This window comes from Macrosteles quadrilineatus, unplaced genomic scaffold, assembly GCF_028750875.1.
Source record: "Macrosteles quadrilineatus isolate MER2022 unplaced genomic scaffold, UCM_ALF_1.0 Scaffold_1__1_contigs__length_201487025, whole genome shotgun sequence".
NCBI lineage: Eukaryota > Metazoa > Arthropoda > Insecta > Hemiptera > Cicadellidae > Macrosteles > Macrosteles quadrilineatus.
In genome coordinates this window covers 33,114,335-33,136,327 of record NW_026542594.1, presented here as the reverse complement: position 1 = coordinate 33,136,327, position 21,993 = coordinate 33,114,335, and the positions used below count along the sequence as shown (strand labels likewise).

At 36.2% G+C, this 21,993-nt stretch overlaps 1 protein-coding gene across 2 annotated transcripts in view; it reads right to left on the bottom strand.

Annotated features, from left to right (window-relative positions):
• Window positions 1-1,210: 1,210 nt before the first annotated feature.
• The window catches only part of LOC128982183 (protein pellino), a 137,104-nt gene continuing 116,321 nt past the window's right edge, over window positions 1,211-21,993 (bottom strand). For both annotated transcript variants that reach the window (XM_054401249.1, XM_054401254.1), the window contains exons 8-10: window positions 20,985-21,200; window positions 3,805-3,923; window positions 1,211-2,959 (exon numbers count right to left, since the gene is read on the bottom strand). In XM_054401249.1, the coding sequence (XP_054257224.1) occupies window positions 2,845-2,959; window positions 3,805-3,923; window positions 20,985-21,200 (450 nt within the window). In that variant the 3' untranslated portion in view covers window positions 1,211-2,844. The remainder of the gene's footprint in view (window positions 2,960-3,804; window positions 3,924-20,984; window positions 21,201-21,993) is intronic.

Genomic DNA, 21,993 nt, shown 5'->3' with positions numbered 1-21,993 from the left:
CGTTTAACAAGTTATGAGGAAAAATTCAAAAACATTGATATTAAAAACCACGTTTTTTAATATAGTGAGATAAACATTAAGTTTACAACAAAAATGTAAATACAAAAAATATTCCCTGTAAAATTATCTTTGAAACAAAAAAAGAATCACCCCAATCCGTTAAACGGTATGCGAAATATACAAATTTAAAAATTGCCCTAGCCGCCATTTTGATGACGTCATAGCTAGAAAACGTAAAAGGTTCGGACTTGACACCCGAGTGGAAAACACTTTCTAAGACACCTATATTGAAATGCAAAAGCAAAATTCTCTATACATGACATGCACACAGAACTCTAGTCATGTCCAGGACTAAATCTTTCCCGGTCCGTACACCACTTTCAGTGTTTTTTACGGTTTATTCAATCTCTTTGCTTTATTTTTAGGTCTAATCACATATTGTTTGGTATCATTGGAAAGGGTATAGAATTATCTGCAACTTTTGCAACGGGTGGTATTTGATTTTATCAGCGGTTAAGAAGTTATAAGCAAAACAATAAATATAATAACAATAAAAACAACGTTTTTAAATATTGTGGGGTGAATATTAAGTTTACAAAAAATATTGTTTGTAAAAATATCTTTCAAACAAAAAAAGAATCATCCCGATCCGTTAAACGGTTTGCGAAATATACGCATTTAAAAATTGCCGAGCCACCATCTTGATGACATCATAACTCGAAAACGTACCAGGTGCGAACTTGACACCCAAGTGGAAAACACTTCCTAAGACACCTATATTGAAATGCAAAAGCAAAATTCTCTATACATGACATGCACACAGAACCCTAGTCAGGTCCTGGACTAATATGCGTTGCTACATCACATTCAAAAGTTTGGTTGTTGCATGGAAAGTGTGGCCTGATTGCTGCTGACACTAGGTGTCAGCATTCTGTGTGACATGTATGACGCCAACCGAGAGGCTTGGGGCAGTTTGGAGCTCTAGAAGGGTGTAAATCAACAACTTATCCTCGTGTCTTTATGCTACTTTTCGATCCAGCGGTTTTGCACTGGGAGTAAAAATGAAGAATTTAAATTCCATTTTCGTCAAGTAGTTTATCATTCCAAATTAGCTTTAGTTAACAATAAAAGAAGTATTAAATTTTGACATGACCTTCTTGCATGAACGTCACAATATAAGCAATAGGATTGAACAAATGAAATACAAAAATAATTTGCACATAAATTTTTTTCAAGTGTAATAAATATACAGACTAAATTTGTCAACATTAAAATTATTAAATTATATTTCCTAAATTTAACCATTTTCATATTTTAAGTATAAATAATTGCAGATTATATACATGAAGAGGACAGAAGAGTGCTTAAACAGTTTGGAACTTAAGACCTGGACACTTATTTACACACTCTGACACACGCACCCACACACACAGACAGACACTATCATACTGTATTTTTATGTACAACTGTACAGTAACAGTCTTTTGGTTGCCCAACATTAGACTGGTCAGGGCTAAGGCTGCAACACGGCATTGTAGGTAATCTGATCAAAGTAAATAGACAGACTTTGTAAATAAAAACTAAAAATCATAATACAAAAGTATGAGTATTAATTTAGAAACTTAAGGCATATACGGTGATCTAAAAGCTGAGATTTGCCTAAATGACATTAGTGAAATATGAAAAAACGTTAAACATTAATTAACTTTTTTTTGATAAATCATTTTAAAAACATATTTTCAAGTTTTGGAGAAGTTAGTGATTTAAACTAACTTTATAACATGCTGTAGACATAATGAATGATCAGATTGCCTTCAAATCAAACATTCGTCTTAATCTGATTGTGGTTGTTTCAATGACAAGATAAATCCTGAGGGGTACATGTCACTTTAAAATTAATTAATGTAGCATTATAGACAAACACATGCACCTTTCTGTTAAGATTAAACAATGTTGGTAAAAATAAATAACACAATCGTACAAGTGCCACAACAAAACACTAATAAAAGAGATCACGTACACAAGCAACATACATTTTACACATAAATACATATACATGAATAAATATAAAATAACATATAACATAAAAGGTTATTACAATGGAAATGTTTCAATACGTAAATGTTTAAACTAAGGTTTTAAATAGCATAAACAAATTTGTTCAAAAAAAACATCAGTCAAAAAAATACAAACAACTGTTACTTTTCACTTATTGGTTTGGTAATAATCACAGATCATAGCTATTTTAAACAAATAAGAAATATATAAAGTTATTTCAACCCTTAGTCAAGATTAACTCTGGTCTCCGTTATAGTTACGAGACGTTACAAGCTATACCATGAAGTATATCCATGAAGTGTCTGCACGCCAGAACTTTCCTTGAGCACAATAAAAAGGCAACATCAAAGAAAGATTGGTTTACACAGTGAGCAATAAACTAACAAATTAATAAACAAATAGTTCAAATATGTAAGTTTACTTCCATAGAACTTCATCAAAAATGCCATCTGTTATCGCATTGGGAAGAAACGTCTTAGAATTTAAACATAGACCTTAATATTGGTGACCTATTTTCTATGGAGTTTGATATTTTTTCAATTACATTGAACAATAGTGATATAGTCTCATTCATTCATTTACAAATATCAATTTAAACCCCCAGGAAAATTACAATATTACATTCTTATAAAAAAAAAACCCCTAACTGTTTCATTCTTATAAAAATGATATGAATTGGCTAATTCATGTTGAATCACAAAAGTACAAGGCATCTTCATTATTTTAAGTACTTAAAGATAGTTTAGTCTTAAAAACAATGAAAACAACCACAATCTCCATAACACTCTAATTAAATATAAGACGCACATATCCTGGATTTCCTTCCAGAGGGGTGGCACAGAATGGACAGAAAGCATAAAAGCCATTGGTTCCATGTGGTATAGCAACGTTTGCCCAGTACCTGCAAAACAAATACACATTATTTGAGGTTAAATTTACATATGGTGAAAATAATAAATAAGTTATGAAAGGATCTTGGTTTACTCAAAAGTAGGCTTGTAATGGCTTGTTTCTTCAGGCAATAAAGTATCATAAAAGCGAGGTATAGAAAGCTAGGCCTCAGCCTCATTTTTTGGCCTTCTCCTTCTAGAAACTCATAAAATGCAGTACCACTAAATCGACACAGTTTGTGGCGTAGTAATTAAAGGAAATCTTTAAATTAAAAAAATATATAATCTCACTTCTATTATACGTATGAAGTTTTAAATTAGACAAACACCAGAAAAATAGAAGCCGTAAAAGCAATAATGGAAAAATCAGATTTACAAAGAAACCACTCGATTGATTTTGATTGAAATTCAGTATGTTACGTACATGAGCAATTGAGCATATGTTCATTTTAATTCAATAAACAAAATGGTATAACTCCCAACGCTGTAAAAATGACGGTTCAAAAGTGATTGCAACTTTTGTGACGTTTCCCATAAAATATCATAGTTACTTCTAATATGCTTGTCTATGATAATGGTTGAAGATAAGCTGATGGGAGAAATTATGTGTCAGACTGCTGATACCATTACAGTATTTTTAAATTACTTTAATTATTTTCATTTTCAAATCTACAACTGTATAAACAAGATATGTTTTTTAAAATGCTTTTTGATTCTTTCTAAACTTGATCTTTATCGCGGAACAGTATGAGATCCGTGTCGCCTTCTGATCCATTATTTTTCATTAACCAAACCGGTTTTGGTTTTCCGAGTTGCGGTTAAAAGGGGTGTTACTGTTTTCAAATATATTACTTACTTGACAGTTTTCTCAGTAGCCATATGCCCACATGGATTGAATGCAAAGAAGTCTGGAGGACCAGAATCAACATAGAATGCTGGTTCTATCCCCATACACAGTTTCTGCACTGGGCCAACCTGTGAAGAAGAAAATAACCATATGAAGAAATAGTATACAGTGCTCTAAAAATGTGATATCGTTAGGCCTACTGCCAATCTGGATTCCTAGAAGAAAAATCTATATTTTCAGGAGTTACTCAAAAGGTGGCCATATGGGCATCTAAGAGGTGGACGTCGATTCTGGGCTTTTATGTTATTACTGAACAAAGTACATCTTTTTCCGTCTTGCGGTCATAGTACTATTGTCAACATATGTCGCGGTTACGGAACCATTGTAAACATATGTCGCGGTCACAGCACCATCATCAGCATATGTAATGGTTACGGCATAATCGTCAACATACGGTCAAGGTAACATCGTGTTTATTTAGAGGACTGCTGGAATTAGGTATAAAAATAACTCCACTCCTTCTAGCTCAATTTTTGTCATGTAACAATGTTACATTTTAGGAATATTCTGTTGTTTTTGTGTAAATACAGTTGTATTAGTTTTAAGTCTTTATTTAAACATTGAAAATATATCCTGTTATTTTTATGTACCGACATATAGTTTGATAAATAAATTGTCAAAATATCTTGCAGGTCATGGCAGCATCGTCACCTTGTCCCGTGGTCATAGCAACATCGTCAACATGCCCCGCAGTCAAGACACTATCGTCAACCTGTCCCACAGGCACGGCAACATCGTCAACATGTCCCACGGGCACGTCAACATGTCCCGCGGTCACGGCAACGTCGTCAATATATCCCGCGTCAGTGGCACCATCTTTGACTTGTGTTCAGTCAAGTTGCCTTTGTTTTTTGTATTAATTTTATATGTCTTTTATACCAAACCTATCGACTTTTTCCTCTCTAATATAAATACACCGCACAACTTGTCTCGTGTTAACGGTGCAAGCGTAAAGATCCGCTTATCACGGAAATAACATTATTGTCAGCCGCAATACCGACGATATTTTAGCAATCAAGGAAACGCCATCATCGTCACTTGCGATGCCCTGAAATCGCTGGTGATCGGGACAAATCACGTGCCGAGAAATGTGCCGATTTTTAAATCAAAAGATTTAAAATCCGTGCCAGGCAATGGACAAGTCAGTCCAACCATGACGTAACGCGGAAGGATACAACGACCGTTGGGAACCGGGCTGTGTGCAAAGCGTCTCGTCCTCGTCACTCGTGGCTCAGTAATCGCGTAGTCAACATGTGAAGTCGCTGGTGTAGGACGAATTTATTAATATCTTCATTCGTAGCTCGGAAATTCGCGTTCGGGCGAAAATTGTACGTGCATCAAATGATCGCAATTGTCAAAATTTCGCCGAATTGCATTTGGGGGTGTGTTTTATTAGTATTAAGTCGAGACAGTTGAGATGCCGGATTGATTGTTCGCGTTCGTGATGAAAATTCGTACATGCATCATATCGATAGCAAATGTCAGTTTCTAGCGAATCGCGGGTCGTCGTGACGGTATTTTCAATTGAATCATCAAAACGCCAGCTCGAAAAAACAAGAATTAATAAGTCCTACACCAGAAAAAACCGTGTCGTGATATTCCGCTCGGTCAGACAAAGTCACAGATCACCACGAGTCAGTTTTTATATGTTCCGTCCGTGTGAGAGTGTATGTGTATGTGTCGACATGTGTACGTAAGTAAATGTTTTGTGTTATTTGTGTTTTAGTATTAACGTAGTCCTGCCAATCTGCCATTTTTCCACATGTACAAGTCATTTTTACCATTCAGAAATCATGCCATATTTGGTCTGAAAATATCATGTTTCACTTGGTCTGCTTAGAGCATATGGTCGCAATTCAGGATGAGAAGTATTTAATTGAATTTATCATGTCATGCAAAGAATTTTAGTTACATTGGAAATTATAGTCAAATGAAAATTATTTATTAAATTAAATTGAAATGGTCTATTAATTTTAAGAGCAAAGATTATCTGTGATATTTATTATTTTTGTGTTTTATGTAAAGGATCAAATTCTATCGTCAGTATTACTATTCTTAACATTTTGTATTTTCTTGTACAGTATTTTAATATTTTTGATCAGAGTATCGCATTTTTTATTAGTGAGAGTTTGATTGTGTAAAGTAAATGGGGGAAACAAAGTGCTCGGTCGAAGGCTAGGGTTGAAAAGGGTCATGAGGATAGACTCCCATTAAATTCATAAAGTGTAAATATTAAATAAAAGTCGTCAATTAATCGACTCAGTAGTCGATTGGCCCCGTTGCATTAATCAACAATGGAGTGATGTAGATCACAGGACTACGTAATGTTCCCTGTTGCATTGAATTGTAAACTGGCCAGTTGATATACATATGAACTGTGTGAGTGTTATTAAAGAATAGTTGATTCAATTTTAACAGATTATGAGACTCAATTAAGTGAGGAATATGGAAAGAAATATGAGTAATCACATTGAACTTTTGAACAGAAATAATTATGACACATGGAAAATGCAGATGGAAGCAATTTTAGTTAAAAATGATTTACTTGGGTATGTGTTAGGAACCATTAAAAGGCCTCTAGAAGAAGGTGAAAGAATGACTGCTTGGCTAATCACTGATGCAAAGGCAAAGGCAGATATAATCCTCTCTATCAGCCCAAGCGAATTAAAGCAAGTGAAAGGATGTAACACTTCAGCAGAGATATGGGAAAAATTAAAAGGCATTTATGATTCCAGTGGACCAGCAAGGAAAGCCTTTTTGTTGAAGAAGCTAATTTTGGCAAAACTGACACCTGATTATGATGTCAGAGATTACATGAATATGTTTTTTGATGTAGTGGACAAATTAAAAGGAATGGAAATCGATATTAATGAGGATCTTTTGACAATTATTCTTTTGTATTCCCTGTCAGATGAATTTGAAAACTTTAGAATTGCTATTGAAACTAGAGATGCACTGCCTTCTCCTGAAACTTTAAAAATAAAAATTGTAGAAGAGTGGGAAGCGAGAAAAGAACATGGTAAGAAAGAGAGTAGTGAAGCCCTGCTAGGAAAATTTCAGAACAAAGTTAGATTTCAACCAGGAAGATTTTCAAAAGACTCTTATAGAAATAGAACGGAATCTGTTGATTTTCCGTTTCGATGCTTTATTTGTAAAGCGATCGGGCATAAAGCAAAATTTTGTCCCAAAGCAAATAAAGATCAACAAAACGTAGCGATTGCTAAACTAGAAGAAGTAGGACTTAATTCTTCTGTACAAGATGACAGTTATTTTGGAAACTTGTCAATGAAAGATATACAGTGGTGTTTGGACAGTGGATGCACTTCACATATGACTCATGTGAACAGTAAATTTACCAAGTACAAGCCTGCAAATGGAAGAAGTATATCTCTTGCCAACAATTCATCAACTGATTCAAGAGGGGTTGGAACAGTTCATATGAACATTTTAAATGGGAGTACAAATTTAAGCGTTAATTTGTATGACACTTTGTATGTACCAGAACTTCGAACAAACCTGATGTCTGTAGCTAAAATTACTGACCATGGGTATCAAGTTTTGTTTAAAAAAGATGCTGCTTTGATAATAGATCAGAATGGACAGACAAAGATCCATGCAAATAGGTTAAATGGACTTTATTACGTACAAGAGAGTAGTGAAGAAATGAATATAAGCTGTGAAAAATCAAGTCTATTGTCTTGGCACCAACATTTTGGACACTTGAACTTTGGAGACTTGAAAAGAATAATCAATTTAAATATGGTTAAAGGTATTAAAGTGAACACAAAAGAGCTTATTCCACAATGTGAGGTGTGTATTCAAGGAAAATTTACAAAAAGACCCTTTCCTAAAAGTGAAAGAACATCTGAAGTGTTGGACATTATTCACTCTGACATCTGTGGACCAATGAAAACTGAGTCACATGGAAAATCTCAATATTTCATTACTTTTATTGATGATAGCTCAAGATGGGTTGAAGTTTACTTTTTGAAGAAGAAAAGTGATGCATTAGATTCTTTCAAAAAGTACAAGAACAAAGTAGAGAATTTTACTGGAAGAAAAATTAAATATCTTCAAACAGACAATGGAGGAGAGTATGTTAACAGAGAGTTCGATGGATTTTTAAATTGTAATGGTATTCAGAGGAGATTAACATGTAGCGGAACGCCTCAACAAAACGGAGTGGCTGAACGGATGAATCGTACATTAAACGACATGGCAAGATGTTTGCTCATTGAAGCAAATCTTCCTCAAACGTTTTGGGCAGAAGCAGTTGCAACAGCAGCTCATGTTAGGAATAGATGCCCATCAGATGCAATTGATGGTGTATTACCATATCATAGATGGTATAGGAAAATTCCAAATGTTTCATATCTAAAAAAGTTTGGTTGTAAAGGTTTTATCCTAGACAAGACAAATGACAAGTTTCAATCAAGAGCAAAAGAAGGGATATTTGTTGGTTACTCAGATGTATCAAAGGGCTGGAGGATGTGGTTACCCGAAGATAGGAAAATCATTACAACTCGAGATGTAGTTTTTGACACATCTTCCTTTCCACATGTCGATGCAAATCATACTAATTCGAGCTTTAGGGTATTGCCTGTAGACAGTTTACTCCAAAGACATGAAAAGGTCGAAGAAAATCAAAGAAGTGTTCAAGTTGATCAACCAAAAGGTACTGATGAGAAAAATGTACTTGATGATAGGCAAACATCAACAAATGAAACTAAAGAACATATGTCAAATGAAATGGAAGAGATTGAACATGACGAGCCATATATGATTGATGGGGATAATAATGGAGATGATCATCAGAACAATGATATTAACTTGAAAGTAAGAAAATCTGAAAGAAAAACAAAAGGTGTTCCTCCTAACAGACTATCATTAATAGCTCAAGGAAATGTGATTGAACCAAAATCTTGGAAACAATTGGAGAAATTGTCTGAACCTGAGAAAAAACAATGGGTTGTAGCAGCTCAAGAAGAAATGGAAGCCTTATTAAAAAATGATACATGGGAACTTGTAGATTTACCTCCACAGAAAACAGCAGTTGGATGTAAATGGATATTTAAAGCAAAGTATGGAGATGACGGTATGGTTGAGCGCTATAAGGCACGTTTAGTAGCCAAAGGTTACTCACAGAAATATGGAGAAGACTATGATGAAATATTTGCTCCTGTTGTTAATTCAACAACAGTAAGAATTTTACTAACCATAGTGTAACGCTCTGAAATTCAGTAACGCCTACATACAGACTAGCGGACTGATCACCCGCTAAATATTTCATCTCAGTCTTTAAGCGCGCATCGACTGCCTGACCGCATTCTGAATTTCATTTCGTCACTGTAAAATATTTTATATAGTACGCCTCTACCACTTCATACTCTTGCTCCAACGGTTGCTACATCCCATCTTCACTCAATCGATAAAGTTGTAGACCTCTGATTTGGTGGTTGAACTCAATAATGAAACTCGATGGATTTGTGGACTGAAACCGACGCTTCCTCCCTCTTCTCCTCTAGCCATGATTTTGTGACGAAGACAAAAAAATGAGAAGTTGATTTTTTTTGTAATTCAAGATGTTTTCAACTAAAGTGTCAACTAAATTTACTTAAATCAAATCACCCTCGAGGTAAGGTTTCTTTTTATTACATATTTTGGGGGATTATGTTGTAACATTTTGTTATTTAGGGTTTTCTTGAGATGGGTATGCTAATACTATGTCCCACATTGTCTTACAAAAATCCACCTCAGTCATTCAGACTCATTTTGGGTCCAGCTCTTTAGGTTAGTAAATTAAATTTGTTCTCAAATTGTTTGTTATTAAAGTCTATACTTAAATTTGGTAACGTCTGTTTTTAAATGTGTTCTGATAGTACGGCTTTCCCGTTCACTCTGAGATTTGATTCTGTTACTAGCCTATTTTGTAATTTTGCCTTAAAGCCTAGGCTAAAGATGCTTAACGAACCTTTTGACTTTAACTTGTGCTAGGCCTAAGTTCAGTTGTCTTAAATTTGGCAAAGTAGCCTACAAAGTCACTGAAATTGTTAAAATGTAGGGCCTATGGATTATTCTGTGTTATCGTTCAAAGTGTTTAAATAGACTATGTGTAAAATGTTTAGTTTCTAGGTTATACGAGCTGGGTCCATGTTGTAAGTATAATATTGTCGAATGTTAGGATTTAATTTGTTAACGAATCTTATTTAATGTATGTAATTTATTGTGTGGTGCTATGCATAATTATGTACTATGGACCAAAGACTTGAGAACAAGTTTGATAGGTTAGTTTAGGCCATTCAGACAGACAGTATTGTTCAAAACTCTAGTGCCTTATAGCTTGTGATTTCAAAAGACTGAACTTTTGCTGTGTTATTTTAAAGCTGTTAATGAATTTAATAATTGTTACATGGACAGTCATTGACTGATGTGAAATATTAACTTACCAAAGACAGTGTGTGAGACTGCTATACCGTTGTGTTATAAGATTGTTACTATTCATGAGGCCCTTTTCTAGGGATATGTACGGGGAATGCTGGCTCGGGAGATGTCCGTACCTGCTGGATGAGACATGCTCACCGTCCGATGACTAGGCCTACCTACTAAGCCTACTAGTCAAACCAAAATGGAATTCTTTTCGTCTCGTCATTTACAGTTTTGTGAAGGACCTGATACGCCTTACCGCTAAGTAGACAATCAATAAGTTACCTATCATAAATCATTATTCTGTATTTCTCTTTCTTCGGACAATTTGATCCCTTAACGATAACTGATATTTTAACTTGTATTTCTTTTCTTTCTGTTTAATTGTGATATTTGTTTTAATTTATGCGTAGACATGTTAGGCCTAGGTCTCTAGTTGAATTCATGTTTTATTTTTTTATGAAACCGTAAGTTACCTAATTTATATTTTAGAGTTATTCGACTCAAGTTAAGGTGGCCACCAATATTAAGTTTTTTTAAATCATCATTGTTGAGCGTTGAGTTATTGTTTCCTATCATACTGTTATAATAGGTTTGACAATCATTAAATTTTGTTTTAAGATCTGCAGATGTGTAATCCTCTTAAATTTCACTTTTCTTATTAAACTATTGTAATTTAAATTTAATTGTTGTTTTTTCACTATATTAATATTTCCTACTGTGTTTAAAAACAACTTTAGACGCTTCCTTACAAATTAATCTTGCTCCTCACGCTCATGCAATTACTATTAGCCATATTAACACCTTAAATTGTCTAGGCCTAAGTAAATGAGTAAGTGGGTCTGAATGATAAGTTAAGTGGTCCTCGAGGGTAAACCTTTTAATCTCAACCCTGTACTGCCATTGGACTTCCTTGTTGGCCGGTGGACGTTCTGCAGTAAACAAGGTGGCGCCTTCCCGAAGAGGATCCCTTATGTCATTGTGACTCTTTAAAAGTTTTGAGTACCAAACCCCCCCCCCCCTTCTCTGAGTTAACCTGGGCTTAGTTCAATTAACCTATAACTATTAAAATTAAAAAAAAAAGGTTACAAATGGCGCCCGTAACGTGGGGCCGGAAAGTAATTACAGTATCGTTTGTTGAAACTCTTCTTCGGCTGGATTATTAGAAAGGAAGATAGGCCTACTTATCCCAAATATTGGTGGTCTCTGTACTCATTTTGTGGATAGCCTATTGTGATATTGTTTATTAAGATTTTTTGTGTGTTAACTCCATAAACATGAATTCCTACAGACTTAGAAAAGATGAAATTGTTTATGAATTATCGATTAGAGGAGTATCTACGGCTGGAGATACTAATGATTTGCGGAAACGCTTGACTCAGTGTTTTTCCAACAAAACTGCAATAGATAATGCTGTAGTCAATGGACTAGATGAACTGAAAGAACTGGAAACATGTGAAGAGAAACTTTCGGACCTGGCTTTCTTGATTGAAGCCTATGATGGTGACTATAAAGATAGCGAGGCATTGAGACTGACTGCCCGTCTTTGGCATTTGTTTTATAGAGTTGAGAGGATCCCGATTGCGCCTTCTTCGGACCTCAGTCCCACGCAACGACAGCAAGAACTATTGGATAAAACTAAAGAATTTATTGATCTTTTCCAAGGCACTGGGTGTGAGAAGAAAGAAGATCCTTTAAAGAGTGTTAATCCTCCTGAAACCAACCATGGACTAGGCAATAATATTCAAGAGATTTCTACACCGGTTAGGTCTACGGATGTAAGTTTCTCAGAGATAAGCAAACAAACCCCACTTGTTGATGACCTTCATACCTTGCATGATCAGATGCAGGAAATCACCTTGAATCCCTCGAGGGCGATTAAAGAAACACCATCCAAACATCAAGGATACGGTCCCAAGTCTGTACCAGTCTACAAGTGGAACCTGAAATTTAATAATGACGGAGCTGTGAGCATCGGAGCATTCTTAGTACGAGTCGAGGAGCTGAGAAGAGCAAGGGGAGTTTCCGAACAAGAACTTTTTGAATCTGCGGTGGACTTATTCGCAGGACAAGCACTTATATGGTACCGTTCAGCCCATCAACGTGTTTCTTCATGGAAAGAATTGTGCAAGGAATTAAAATCTGTATTCCAGAATCCGGATTACGATGATTGGCTACTGCAAGAAATTAAAGAAAGGACACAGGGAGAGGAAGAAGCTATCGATCTATACTTAGCAGCCATGGAAGGTCTATACAGTCGACTTAATGAAGGCGTAACCGAAAAAGAGAAACTAAAACAAGTTTTGAAAAATCTCAACGGTTTCTTACAGAGCAAATTATGTCTAGTCAAGATAACTTCAATGGAAGATCTGCGTTATTTTGGTCGTCAGGCAGAAGCAGGACGTATGAGGGCTATGAGGCAGCGACCTCCTCCAAAATCAAGTCAAGTTTTAGAACCAGATTTAGCATATTCAGTTCCACCATACAGGTCCAATGGTGTTCGAAAACCTTTTTCCAACCCCGGAAGGATCTCTACCATTTCAGACAGTAACCGGAACAGACCTAACAACAACCGCAGTGAGTTAAATAGTCAAAGACCACAAAGGTTGGATGATTCAACTATGTTGTGTTGGAATTGTCAAAAGACAGGGCATAGGTTCACTAACTGCAATCTCCCGCGCAAGAAGTTTTGCTACACCTGTGGAACACATGGAGTCAGTAAAGTAAATTGTAATAAGTGCCGACCAAAAAACGTATAAGCTCGGGGCCCGCTACTGAAATTTTGGTGGACCCCTTAAAGAACTGTCAAAGTAGGAATTCAGACCTTGTTAATAGACCCACCTTTACCATTGAATCTACTAATGTCCCTTGTACCTGGAAACCAAATTTAAGCTCTGACTGTGATATATTTAGTAATTTTAATAGTAATGTGTCTTGTGGAAAAATTATGTATGTGTTGGATTCTTGTGATTTTGACCCTAGGCCTTATGTTACTGTAAATATTAATGGAGTTGTTATCAAAGGTTTGTTGGATTCTGGAGCCTCCCAAACCGTATTAGGCCACCAAGGCTTATTTGTTCTTAAAGAGTTGGAACAACATCTTAGTCCTACACCTGGTCGTTTTGTAGAAACTGCGGACGCTAAACGGCACATGGTTAAAGGAACTATCCAGTTACCTGTTACTTTAGAGGACCGCACTCGGCTCATTACTGTCATGGTGGTTCCAACTCTGCCGCAAACACTCATCTTGGGTATTGACTTCTGGACTAGTATGCAAATTATTACAGATATGTCTCAAAGAACATGGGAGTTTGGTGTTAATGTTGATTCTATTTATGAACTTAGCGGAACTTCTGGTATTTGTGCTGCGGAACACCTGGACCAAGACCAACAACAACGATTGGAAAATTTACTGAAGACTTGTTTAGGCAAGGAAACTTCTACATTGGGTCGCACCAATTTAGTCGAACACGAAATTGATACTGGCACTGCCAAGCCGATAAAACAACGGTATTACAACATGTCTCCGGCTCGTCTCAAAATTTTGCATGAAGAATTAGATCGGATGTTAAAACTGAATGTTGTGGAACCTTCAAAAAGTGCGTGGAGTTCTCCAGTACTCATGTTAGAGAAACCCGATGGTAGTCTGCGAGTATGTGTCGATCTGCGAAAGGTTAATGAAGTAACGAAGCGGGACGCTTACCCTCTGCCCCAAGTCACTAACATCCTAGATCGTCTCCGTGATGCTAAGTACTTATCCTCGCTAGATGTGAAACACGCTTATTGGCAGATTCCATTGGCGGCTGACAGTAAGGAGAAGACCGCTTTTACTGTTCCAGGTCGAGGTCTCTTCCAGTTTATCACCATGCCATTTGGCTTGCACAACGCTCCAGCGACTTGGCAACGTTTTATTGATAATGTATTGGGTGCTGACTTGGAACCCCACGTTTTTGTGTATTTGGATGACATTGTGATTGTGACTCAAACTTTCGACAAACATTTAGAAATTTTAGAAGAAATATTTAAACGGTTAAGTGCAGCCAAAATAACAGTAAATCGGGACAAATGTAAATTCTGCCGACCGGAACTGAAGTACTTAGGGTATGTTGTGGACGAGAATGGACTAAGAGTGGACCCCGACAAGGTGAAATCAATACTGGATATCCCCACACCTAAGACCACAAAAGAAGTGAGAAGATTCTGCGGAATGGCTTCCTGGTATCGCCGGTTCATACCCAACTTTGCTACTCGTCTACACCCACTCACCAGCCTGTTAAAGAAGACTTCGAAATTCATTTGGACCCCAGAAGCTCAAGCGGCTTTTCTAGATATCCGCAGCTGCCTAATAAAATCTCCTATCTTGACATGTCCTGATTTCTCCAGAGAATTTACAATTTCATGCGATGCTAGTGGCGTTGGAATCGGAGCAGTACTCTCACAGCCTACTGAGGAAGGTGAAGCCGTCATAGCCTACGCTAGTCGTACATTGTCAAAAGGTGAGATGAAATTTTCAGCGACAGAAAGAGAGTGTCTGGCCGTCATCTGGGCTATTGAGCGTTTCCGTCCATATATCGAAGGAACCCACTTTACCGTGGTGACTGATCACTACAGCCTCCTCTGGTTGAATAATTTAAAGGATCCTCAAGGCCGCCTAGCTCGATGGGCATTACGGTTACAACCTTTCGACTTTAAATTAATCCATCGTAAAGGAAAGGAACATGTCGTCCCAGACCTCCTCAGCCGTGCCTTGCCAGAACAACTCGAAGGAACAATTGCAGAACTCACTCCTAGCGTAGATAAATGGTATGACCGTATGATTGAAGAAGTTACCAACCACCCAGATCAATATCCGCTTTGGAGGGTAGAAAACCGTAAGCTGTGGAAACATATTCCTGGAAAATTCACTTTGGACCATGATGCTGAAGATTGGAAATTAGTTGTCCCGAAAGGCCAACGCCTTAAAATTTTCCATGAGAATCATGATGCCGAAACAGCAGGGCATTTAGGTAGTTATAAAACTCTGAGCCGTATACAACAACGTTATTATTGGCCCAAACTCCGACCAGATGTCATGAAATATCTGCGGCAGTGTAAAGTTTGTCAACAAACAAAATATGACCAAACCAAACCAGCTGGTTTACTTGGACAGAGCCGTGGTGGAACCCGACCTTGGTGCACCATAAGCGCTGATTTAATGGGACCTTTTCCAAGGTCAACAAAAGGCTTTAAATATCTTTTGGTTGTCGTGGATAACTTTTCTAAGTATACTCTTTTGTTTCCGATTCGAGCTGCTACCGCCACTATAGTATCCAAAGTGTTGGAGGAACAAGTATTTATGATTTATGGTGTCCCCTCCTATTTTAAATGTGATAATGGGTCAGAATTTACCGGGGCACAAATGCGGAAGTTGATGTCACAATATCAAGTTAAAATGCTTTTTAACCCCAGTAGGCACCCACAGGCAAATCCAACAGAGAGAGCTAACAGAACCATCATTACGATGATCAGAGCCTACATGAAGGATAATCACCGAGAATGGGATAAGAATATTCCTGCTTTAGGTTTTGCTCTTCGTACAGCTAAGCATGAGACCACAGGTTACACACCAGCTTTCTTAAATTTTGGACGTGAGTTGTCAGTAACAGGGTGTGAGGACTCCAAACTACTTTCTGAGTTGCCACTGGAACCTACAGATCAGTCTGACTATGCTGAGAAGATATCTAAACTCAAACAAATCTATGAGGATGTAAAAAGACGTCTGGAGAAGGCCCATCAACAAAATGAAAGGACTTACAACCTCCGCAGACGTCCAGAGAGATTTAATGTTGGTCAACTGGTGTGGAAGCGGAACTTCACACAATCGAATGCCGCCAACTTCTACTCTTCAAAATTAACGCCACGCTTCGTTGGACCATACACCATTTCAGAGAAGAAATCAGACAATGTGTATACTTTAGTGGACTCCGAAGGCCAGAACATAGGCAATTGGCATGTGTCTGATTTAAAGTTGTATGTAGCCTAAGTTGAGAAAATTTGAGAAATTTTCTGGAAAGTGGGGGAGTATTTGTAACGCTCTGAAATTCAGTAACGCCTACATACAGACTAGCGGACTGATCACCCGCTAAATATTTCATCTCAGTCTTTAAGCGCGCATCGACTGCCTGACCGCATTCTGAATTTCATTTCGTCACTGTAAAATATTTTATATAGTACGCCTCTACCACTTCATACTCTTGCTCCAACGGTTGCTACATCCCATCTTCACTCAATCGATAAAGTTGTAGACCTCTGATTGGTGGTTGAACTCAATAATGAAACTCGATGGATTTGTGGACTGAAACCGACGCTTCCTCCCTCTTCTCCTCTAGCCATGATTTTGTGACGAAGACAAAAAAATGAGAAGTTGATTTTTTTTGTAATTCAAGATGTTTTCAACTAAAGTGTCAACTAAATTTACTTAAATCAAATCACCCTCGAGGTAAGGTTTCTTTTTATTACATATTTTGGGGGATTATGTTGTAACATTTTGTTATTTAGGGTTTTCTTGAGATGGGTATGCTAATACTATGTCCCACATTGTCTTACAAAAATCCACCTCAGTCATTCAGACTCATTTTGGGTCCAGCTCTTTAGGTTAGTAAATTAAATTTGTTCTCAAATTGTTTGTTATTAAAGTCTATACTTAAATTTGGTAACGTCTGTTTTTAAATGTGTTCTGATAGTACGGCTTTCCCGTTCACTCTGAGATTTGATTCTGTTACTAGCCTATTTTGTAATTTTGCCTTAAAGCCTAGGCTAAAGATGCTTAACGAACCTTTTGACTTTAACTTGTGCTAGGCCTAAGTTCAGTTGTCTTAAATTTGGCAAAGTAGCCTACAAAGTCACTGAAATTGTTAAAATGTAGGGCCTATGGATTATTCTGTGTTATCGTTCAAAGTGTTTAAATAGACTATGTGTAAAATGTTTAGTTTCTAGGTTATACGAGCTGGGTCCATGTTGTAAGTATAATATTGTCGAATGTTAGGATTTAATTTGTTAACGAATCTTATTTAATGTATGTAATTTATTGTGTGGTGCTATGCATAATTATGTACTATGGACCAAAGACTTGAGAACAAGTTTGATAGGTTAGTTTAGGCCATTCAGACAGACAGTATTGTTCAAAACTCTAGTGCCTTATAGCTTGTGATTTCAAAAGACTGAACTTTTGCTGTGTTATTTTAAAGCTGTTAATGAATTTAATAATTGTTACATGGACAGTCATTGACTGATGTGAAATATTAACTTACCAAAGACAGTGTGTGAGACTGCTATACCGTTGTGTTATAAGATTGTTACTATTCATGAGGCCCTTTTCTAGGGATATGTACGGGGAATGCTGGCTCGGGAGATGTCCGTACCTGCTGGATGAGACATGCTCACCGTCCGATGACTAGGCCTACCTACTAAGCCTACTAGTCAAACCAAAATGGAATTCTTTTCGTCTCGTCATTTACAGTTTTGTGAAGGACCTGATACGCCTTACCGCTAAGTAGACAATCAATAAGTTACCTATCATAAATCATTATTCTGTATTTCTCTTTCTTCGGACAATTTGATCCCTTAACGATAACTGATATTTTAACTTGTATTTCTTTTCTTTCTGTTTAATTGTGATATTTGTTTTAATTTATGCGTAGACATGTTAGGCCTAGGTCTCTAGTTGAATTCATGTTTTATTTTTTTATGAAACCGTAAGTTACCTAATTTATATTTTAGAGTTATTCGACTCAAGTTAAGGTGGCCACCAATATTAAGTTTTTTTAAATCATCATTGTTGAGCGTTGAGTTATTGTTTCCTATCATACTGTTATAATAGGTTTGACAATCATTAAATTTTGTTTTAAGATCTGCAGATGTGTAATCCTCTTAAATTTCACTTTTCTTATTAAACTATTGTAATTTAAATTTAATTGTTGTTTTTTCACTATATTAATATTTCCTACTGTGTTTAAAAACAACTTTAGACGCTTCCTTACAAATTAATCTTGCTCCTCACGCTCATGCAATTACTATTAGCCATATTAACACCTTAAATTGTCTAGGCCTAAGTAAATGAGTAAGTGGGTCTGAATGATAAGTTAAGTGGTCCTCGAGGGTAAACCTTTTAATCTCAACCCTGTACTGCCATTGGACTTCCTTGTTGGCCGGTGGACGTTCTGCAGTAAACAAGGTGGCGCCTTCCCGAAGAGGATCCCTTATGTCATTGTGACTCTTTAAAAGTTTTGAGTACCAAACCCCCCCCCCCCTTCTCTGAGTTAACCTGGGCTTAGTTCAATTAACCTATAACTATTAAAATTAAAAAAAAAAGGTTACAATAGCAGCGACAAAAGATCTGACTGTGCATCATTTTGATGTAAAAACAGCCTTTTTAAATGGAAAGTTAGAAGAAGAAATATATATGCAACAGGCCGAAGGTTTTGTGAAATCTGATAATGAAGATAAAGTTTATAAATTGAAGAAATCAATTTATGGGCTAAAACAAGCAGCTCGGGCCTGGAATGAAACACTGAATACAACAATGATGAGCATGGGATTTGAAAAAAGCAATTCTGACCCTTGTTTATATACGAGTAATACTGATGGAAATTATACATATGTAGTGGTTCATGTTGATGACATTTTGTGTGTTGGATCAATTGAAAATGTCAAGAAAACATTTCAAAAAGTGACACAATGCTTTGAAATGAAAGACTTAGGAGTTGTTCACAACTACTTAGGAGTTGAAATTGATAAGATGGATGGAGACTTTTACATTCACCAAAGAAGAAAAATAAATAAAGTCATAATTGAACATGGACTGGAAAACAGTAAACCAGCAAGAACACCAATGGAAGTTGGATTTATCAACTCAACAGCTATGTCACCAGATCTGCCAGATAACAAAATGTACAGGAAGGCAATAGGATCACTTCTTTATCTTGCAGTGACATCAAGACCGGATATTTTGTCAGCTGTTGGAATTCTAGCTAGAAGAGTTGAAAAACCCACCCAAAGTGATTGGAATGCTGTAAAGCGAATAATAAGATATCTGAAAAGTACCATTGACAAGAAATTAAAATTAGGGGTGGAAAAAGAATTGAAATTGTCATGCTATGTAGATGCTGATTGGGGGGGTGACTTAGCAGATAGAAAATCAATCAGCGGAATGATGTACAAGTTAGGAAACAGCACTATAAACTGGATTAGCAAAAAACAGACCAATGTCACTCTTTCTTCAACAGAAGCTGAATTCATGGCCGCAAGCTTAGCCACTCAAGAAGTAGTGTGTTTAAGACTATTGTTGAAAGATATGGGCTTCCCCCAAGAAAATCCTACAGTAATATTTGAAGACAATCAGAGCTGTATCAAGTTTATTGAAAATGAAAAGATGAGTGCTAGAATAAAACATTACGTCCGAGAAATGATAAGTAAGAACGAAGTATTTCTGGAATACTGTCCAAGTGAAAATAATCAAGCGGACCTTTTAACAAAGCCACTTCTAGGGCAAGTGTTTAAAAGATCACTCTTTTACCTAGGACTTTACTAGGCATGATGTTGAGAGGGTGTGTTGGAGTTACAACATCATACAATTTACTTATTACCTGTTTTTTAAAATCATATGTTATATATCTAGTTTTGTTATGATAAAAAAGTAAATAAAAGTTATTATTGTGTGAGTGTTATTAAAGAATAGTTGATTCAATTTTAACATGAACATCTTTGGGGAGTCTGGTGGCCCAAAATAAATAAATAAAGTGGTCAAGGCTAGGTCATCCCGAGACTTTGTAGTTTTAAAATGTGGCAAACCACCAAGCTTAACAAACAATCAACTCTCTCACTCTCCCTTCTTGTAACTTTAATGCTATTGAACATCATAGAACAAAACCAACAGCTGTTATGATTCATTAATTCCATTCAAATATGAGTACTCATTAGGTTAACATGGGAAACTCCAGAGCCACTGGGGCGGAGCCCGAGAGTCCGATCAGAATAAAAACCACTTAGTTTTCCTATTTAATACCTAAAGAATCAGTGTACCAAATTTCAGCCTCGTAGGTAAGTGGGAAGTGGGAGAATTAGTGATGAGTGAGTGAGTGAGTGAGTGAGTGAGTGAGTGAGTCAGTCAGTCAGTCAGTCAGTCAGTCAGTGAGGGCTTTGCCTTTTATATATATAGATTATTTCTTTTTTTAAGCTCTACAAAATGGTTTAAAAAGAAATTGCAAAATTCTTTGTCAATAAACCCCCGTTCCCATGGTCCGAGTATGCTGGATCGCAAACTCGTTTGAATAAACGTACGTTTACACGTTTGTACCAAATTTGATCAAAATCGGATCATTTTTGCTCGAGTTATCGTGCTAACGGACATATATATATATATATATATATATATATATATGATTTTAACGGATGGTGTTTTTGGCCTCTAGGGACCTCGAAATGAAAAATTAAATCGGTCCCGGGTCCAGGTCTTACCATGAGTACTACGGTAATAGCTTATTCTCTATATGGGAAATTCGCTAAAAGTTGAATGCAAACTGTATAGTATATTTGATAATCCAAAGTTTCTCTGCAAAACAAAAAATGTTAGTAGGTGACATAACTTTTCAACTTTTTTTAGGTCACTTTTTCATCTAAACCAGGAATTTAAGGAAATATCTTTAAAAATGAAATGTTGCAAAAGGTACCTTGAGACACATTGGACAACACCTAGAGTTGGAGTCCTTCTCTTGGCCCCAGTCGTGGTGGCCCTGCACGTGACCACAGTTGAGATAGACGTAAGGTTGTTGTTTCTCATTATCCAGAGTATTTTTTCGAGGAATGACTAATGTATTGAGCCCCACAGGACATACTGGTCGCCCTGCGTTCACTTGATCCACCAGCTTTTCTAGGTAATCTTTGGTCTAGAACAGAAAAACCTTTGATTATATGTATACATTTTATACGTCTAGCTTTGGGAAAAACAGGATTGAAAAATTAACCCTTTTAGTGCCAGAATTTTTTTTTTAAGTTGTTACCACACATACCTTCTATGCAAGAAAAAGTCGCAACCCAAATACCACATATTTTCCATATGAACGCACTAAAAATTTCATGCGATTTTGGGCATTTTTACAAGATTTCACAAAAAAAAATATGACTTCGTTATTTTACAAGATATTTTAACCAAATTAGTTTTATTTTAATGATAAAACCACCAAATATAATGTAAAAAATAACATGCACATGCAAGTAACACCTTTATTTTTATAAATTTACATTTATAACATACTTACTTTGAAAAAAACCGTAAATAATTCATTCAGCATAGTCCGCATAGTCTTAAAAATTTTTTTTATTTAACTTCTTATGTGTCATTTGAATTCCAACTACTATCTCTACTTAGATTTGAAATTTCATCATTCTAAATAAAAAAAATAACTGATTTATACAAAAAAAAAATGTAACACTAATTTTTTCCGCACATTTGTCGCATTTTGCAAAAAGTTCAGGATTCTTCTTGACTAGGCCTATAGGCTATTGAAATATTTCAAGACATATTAGGCCTAGGCCTAAAGCATGCACTAAACAAATGTAAAGCAATAAAAAATTAAAAGTTCAAATTGTTTTTAGTCTAAAAAATTAAATATGTACATAGCCTAAATAGGCCTAATATACAACTCAACAAGGATGAAAAACGGGAAGCATTTTGTATGT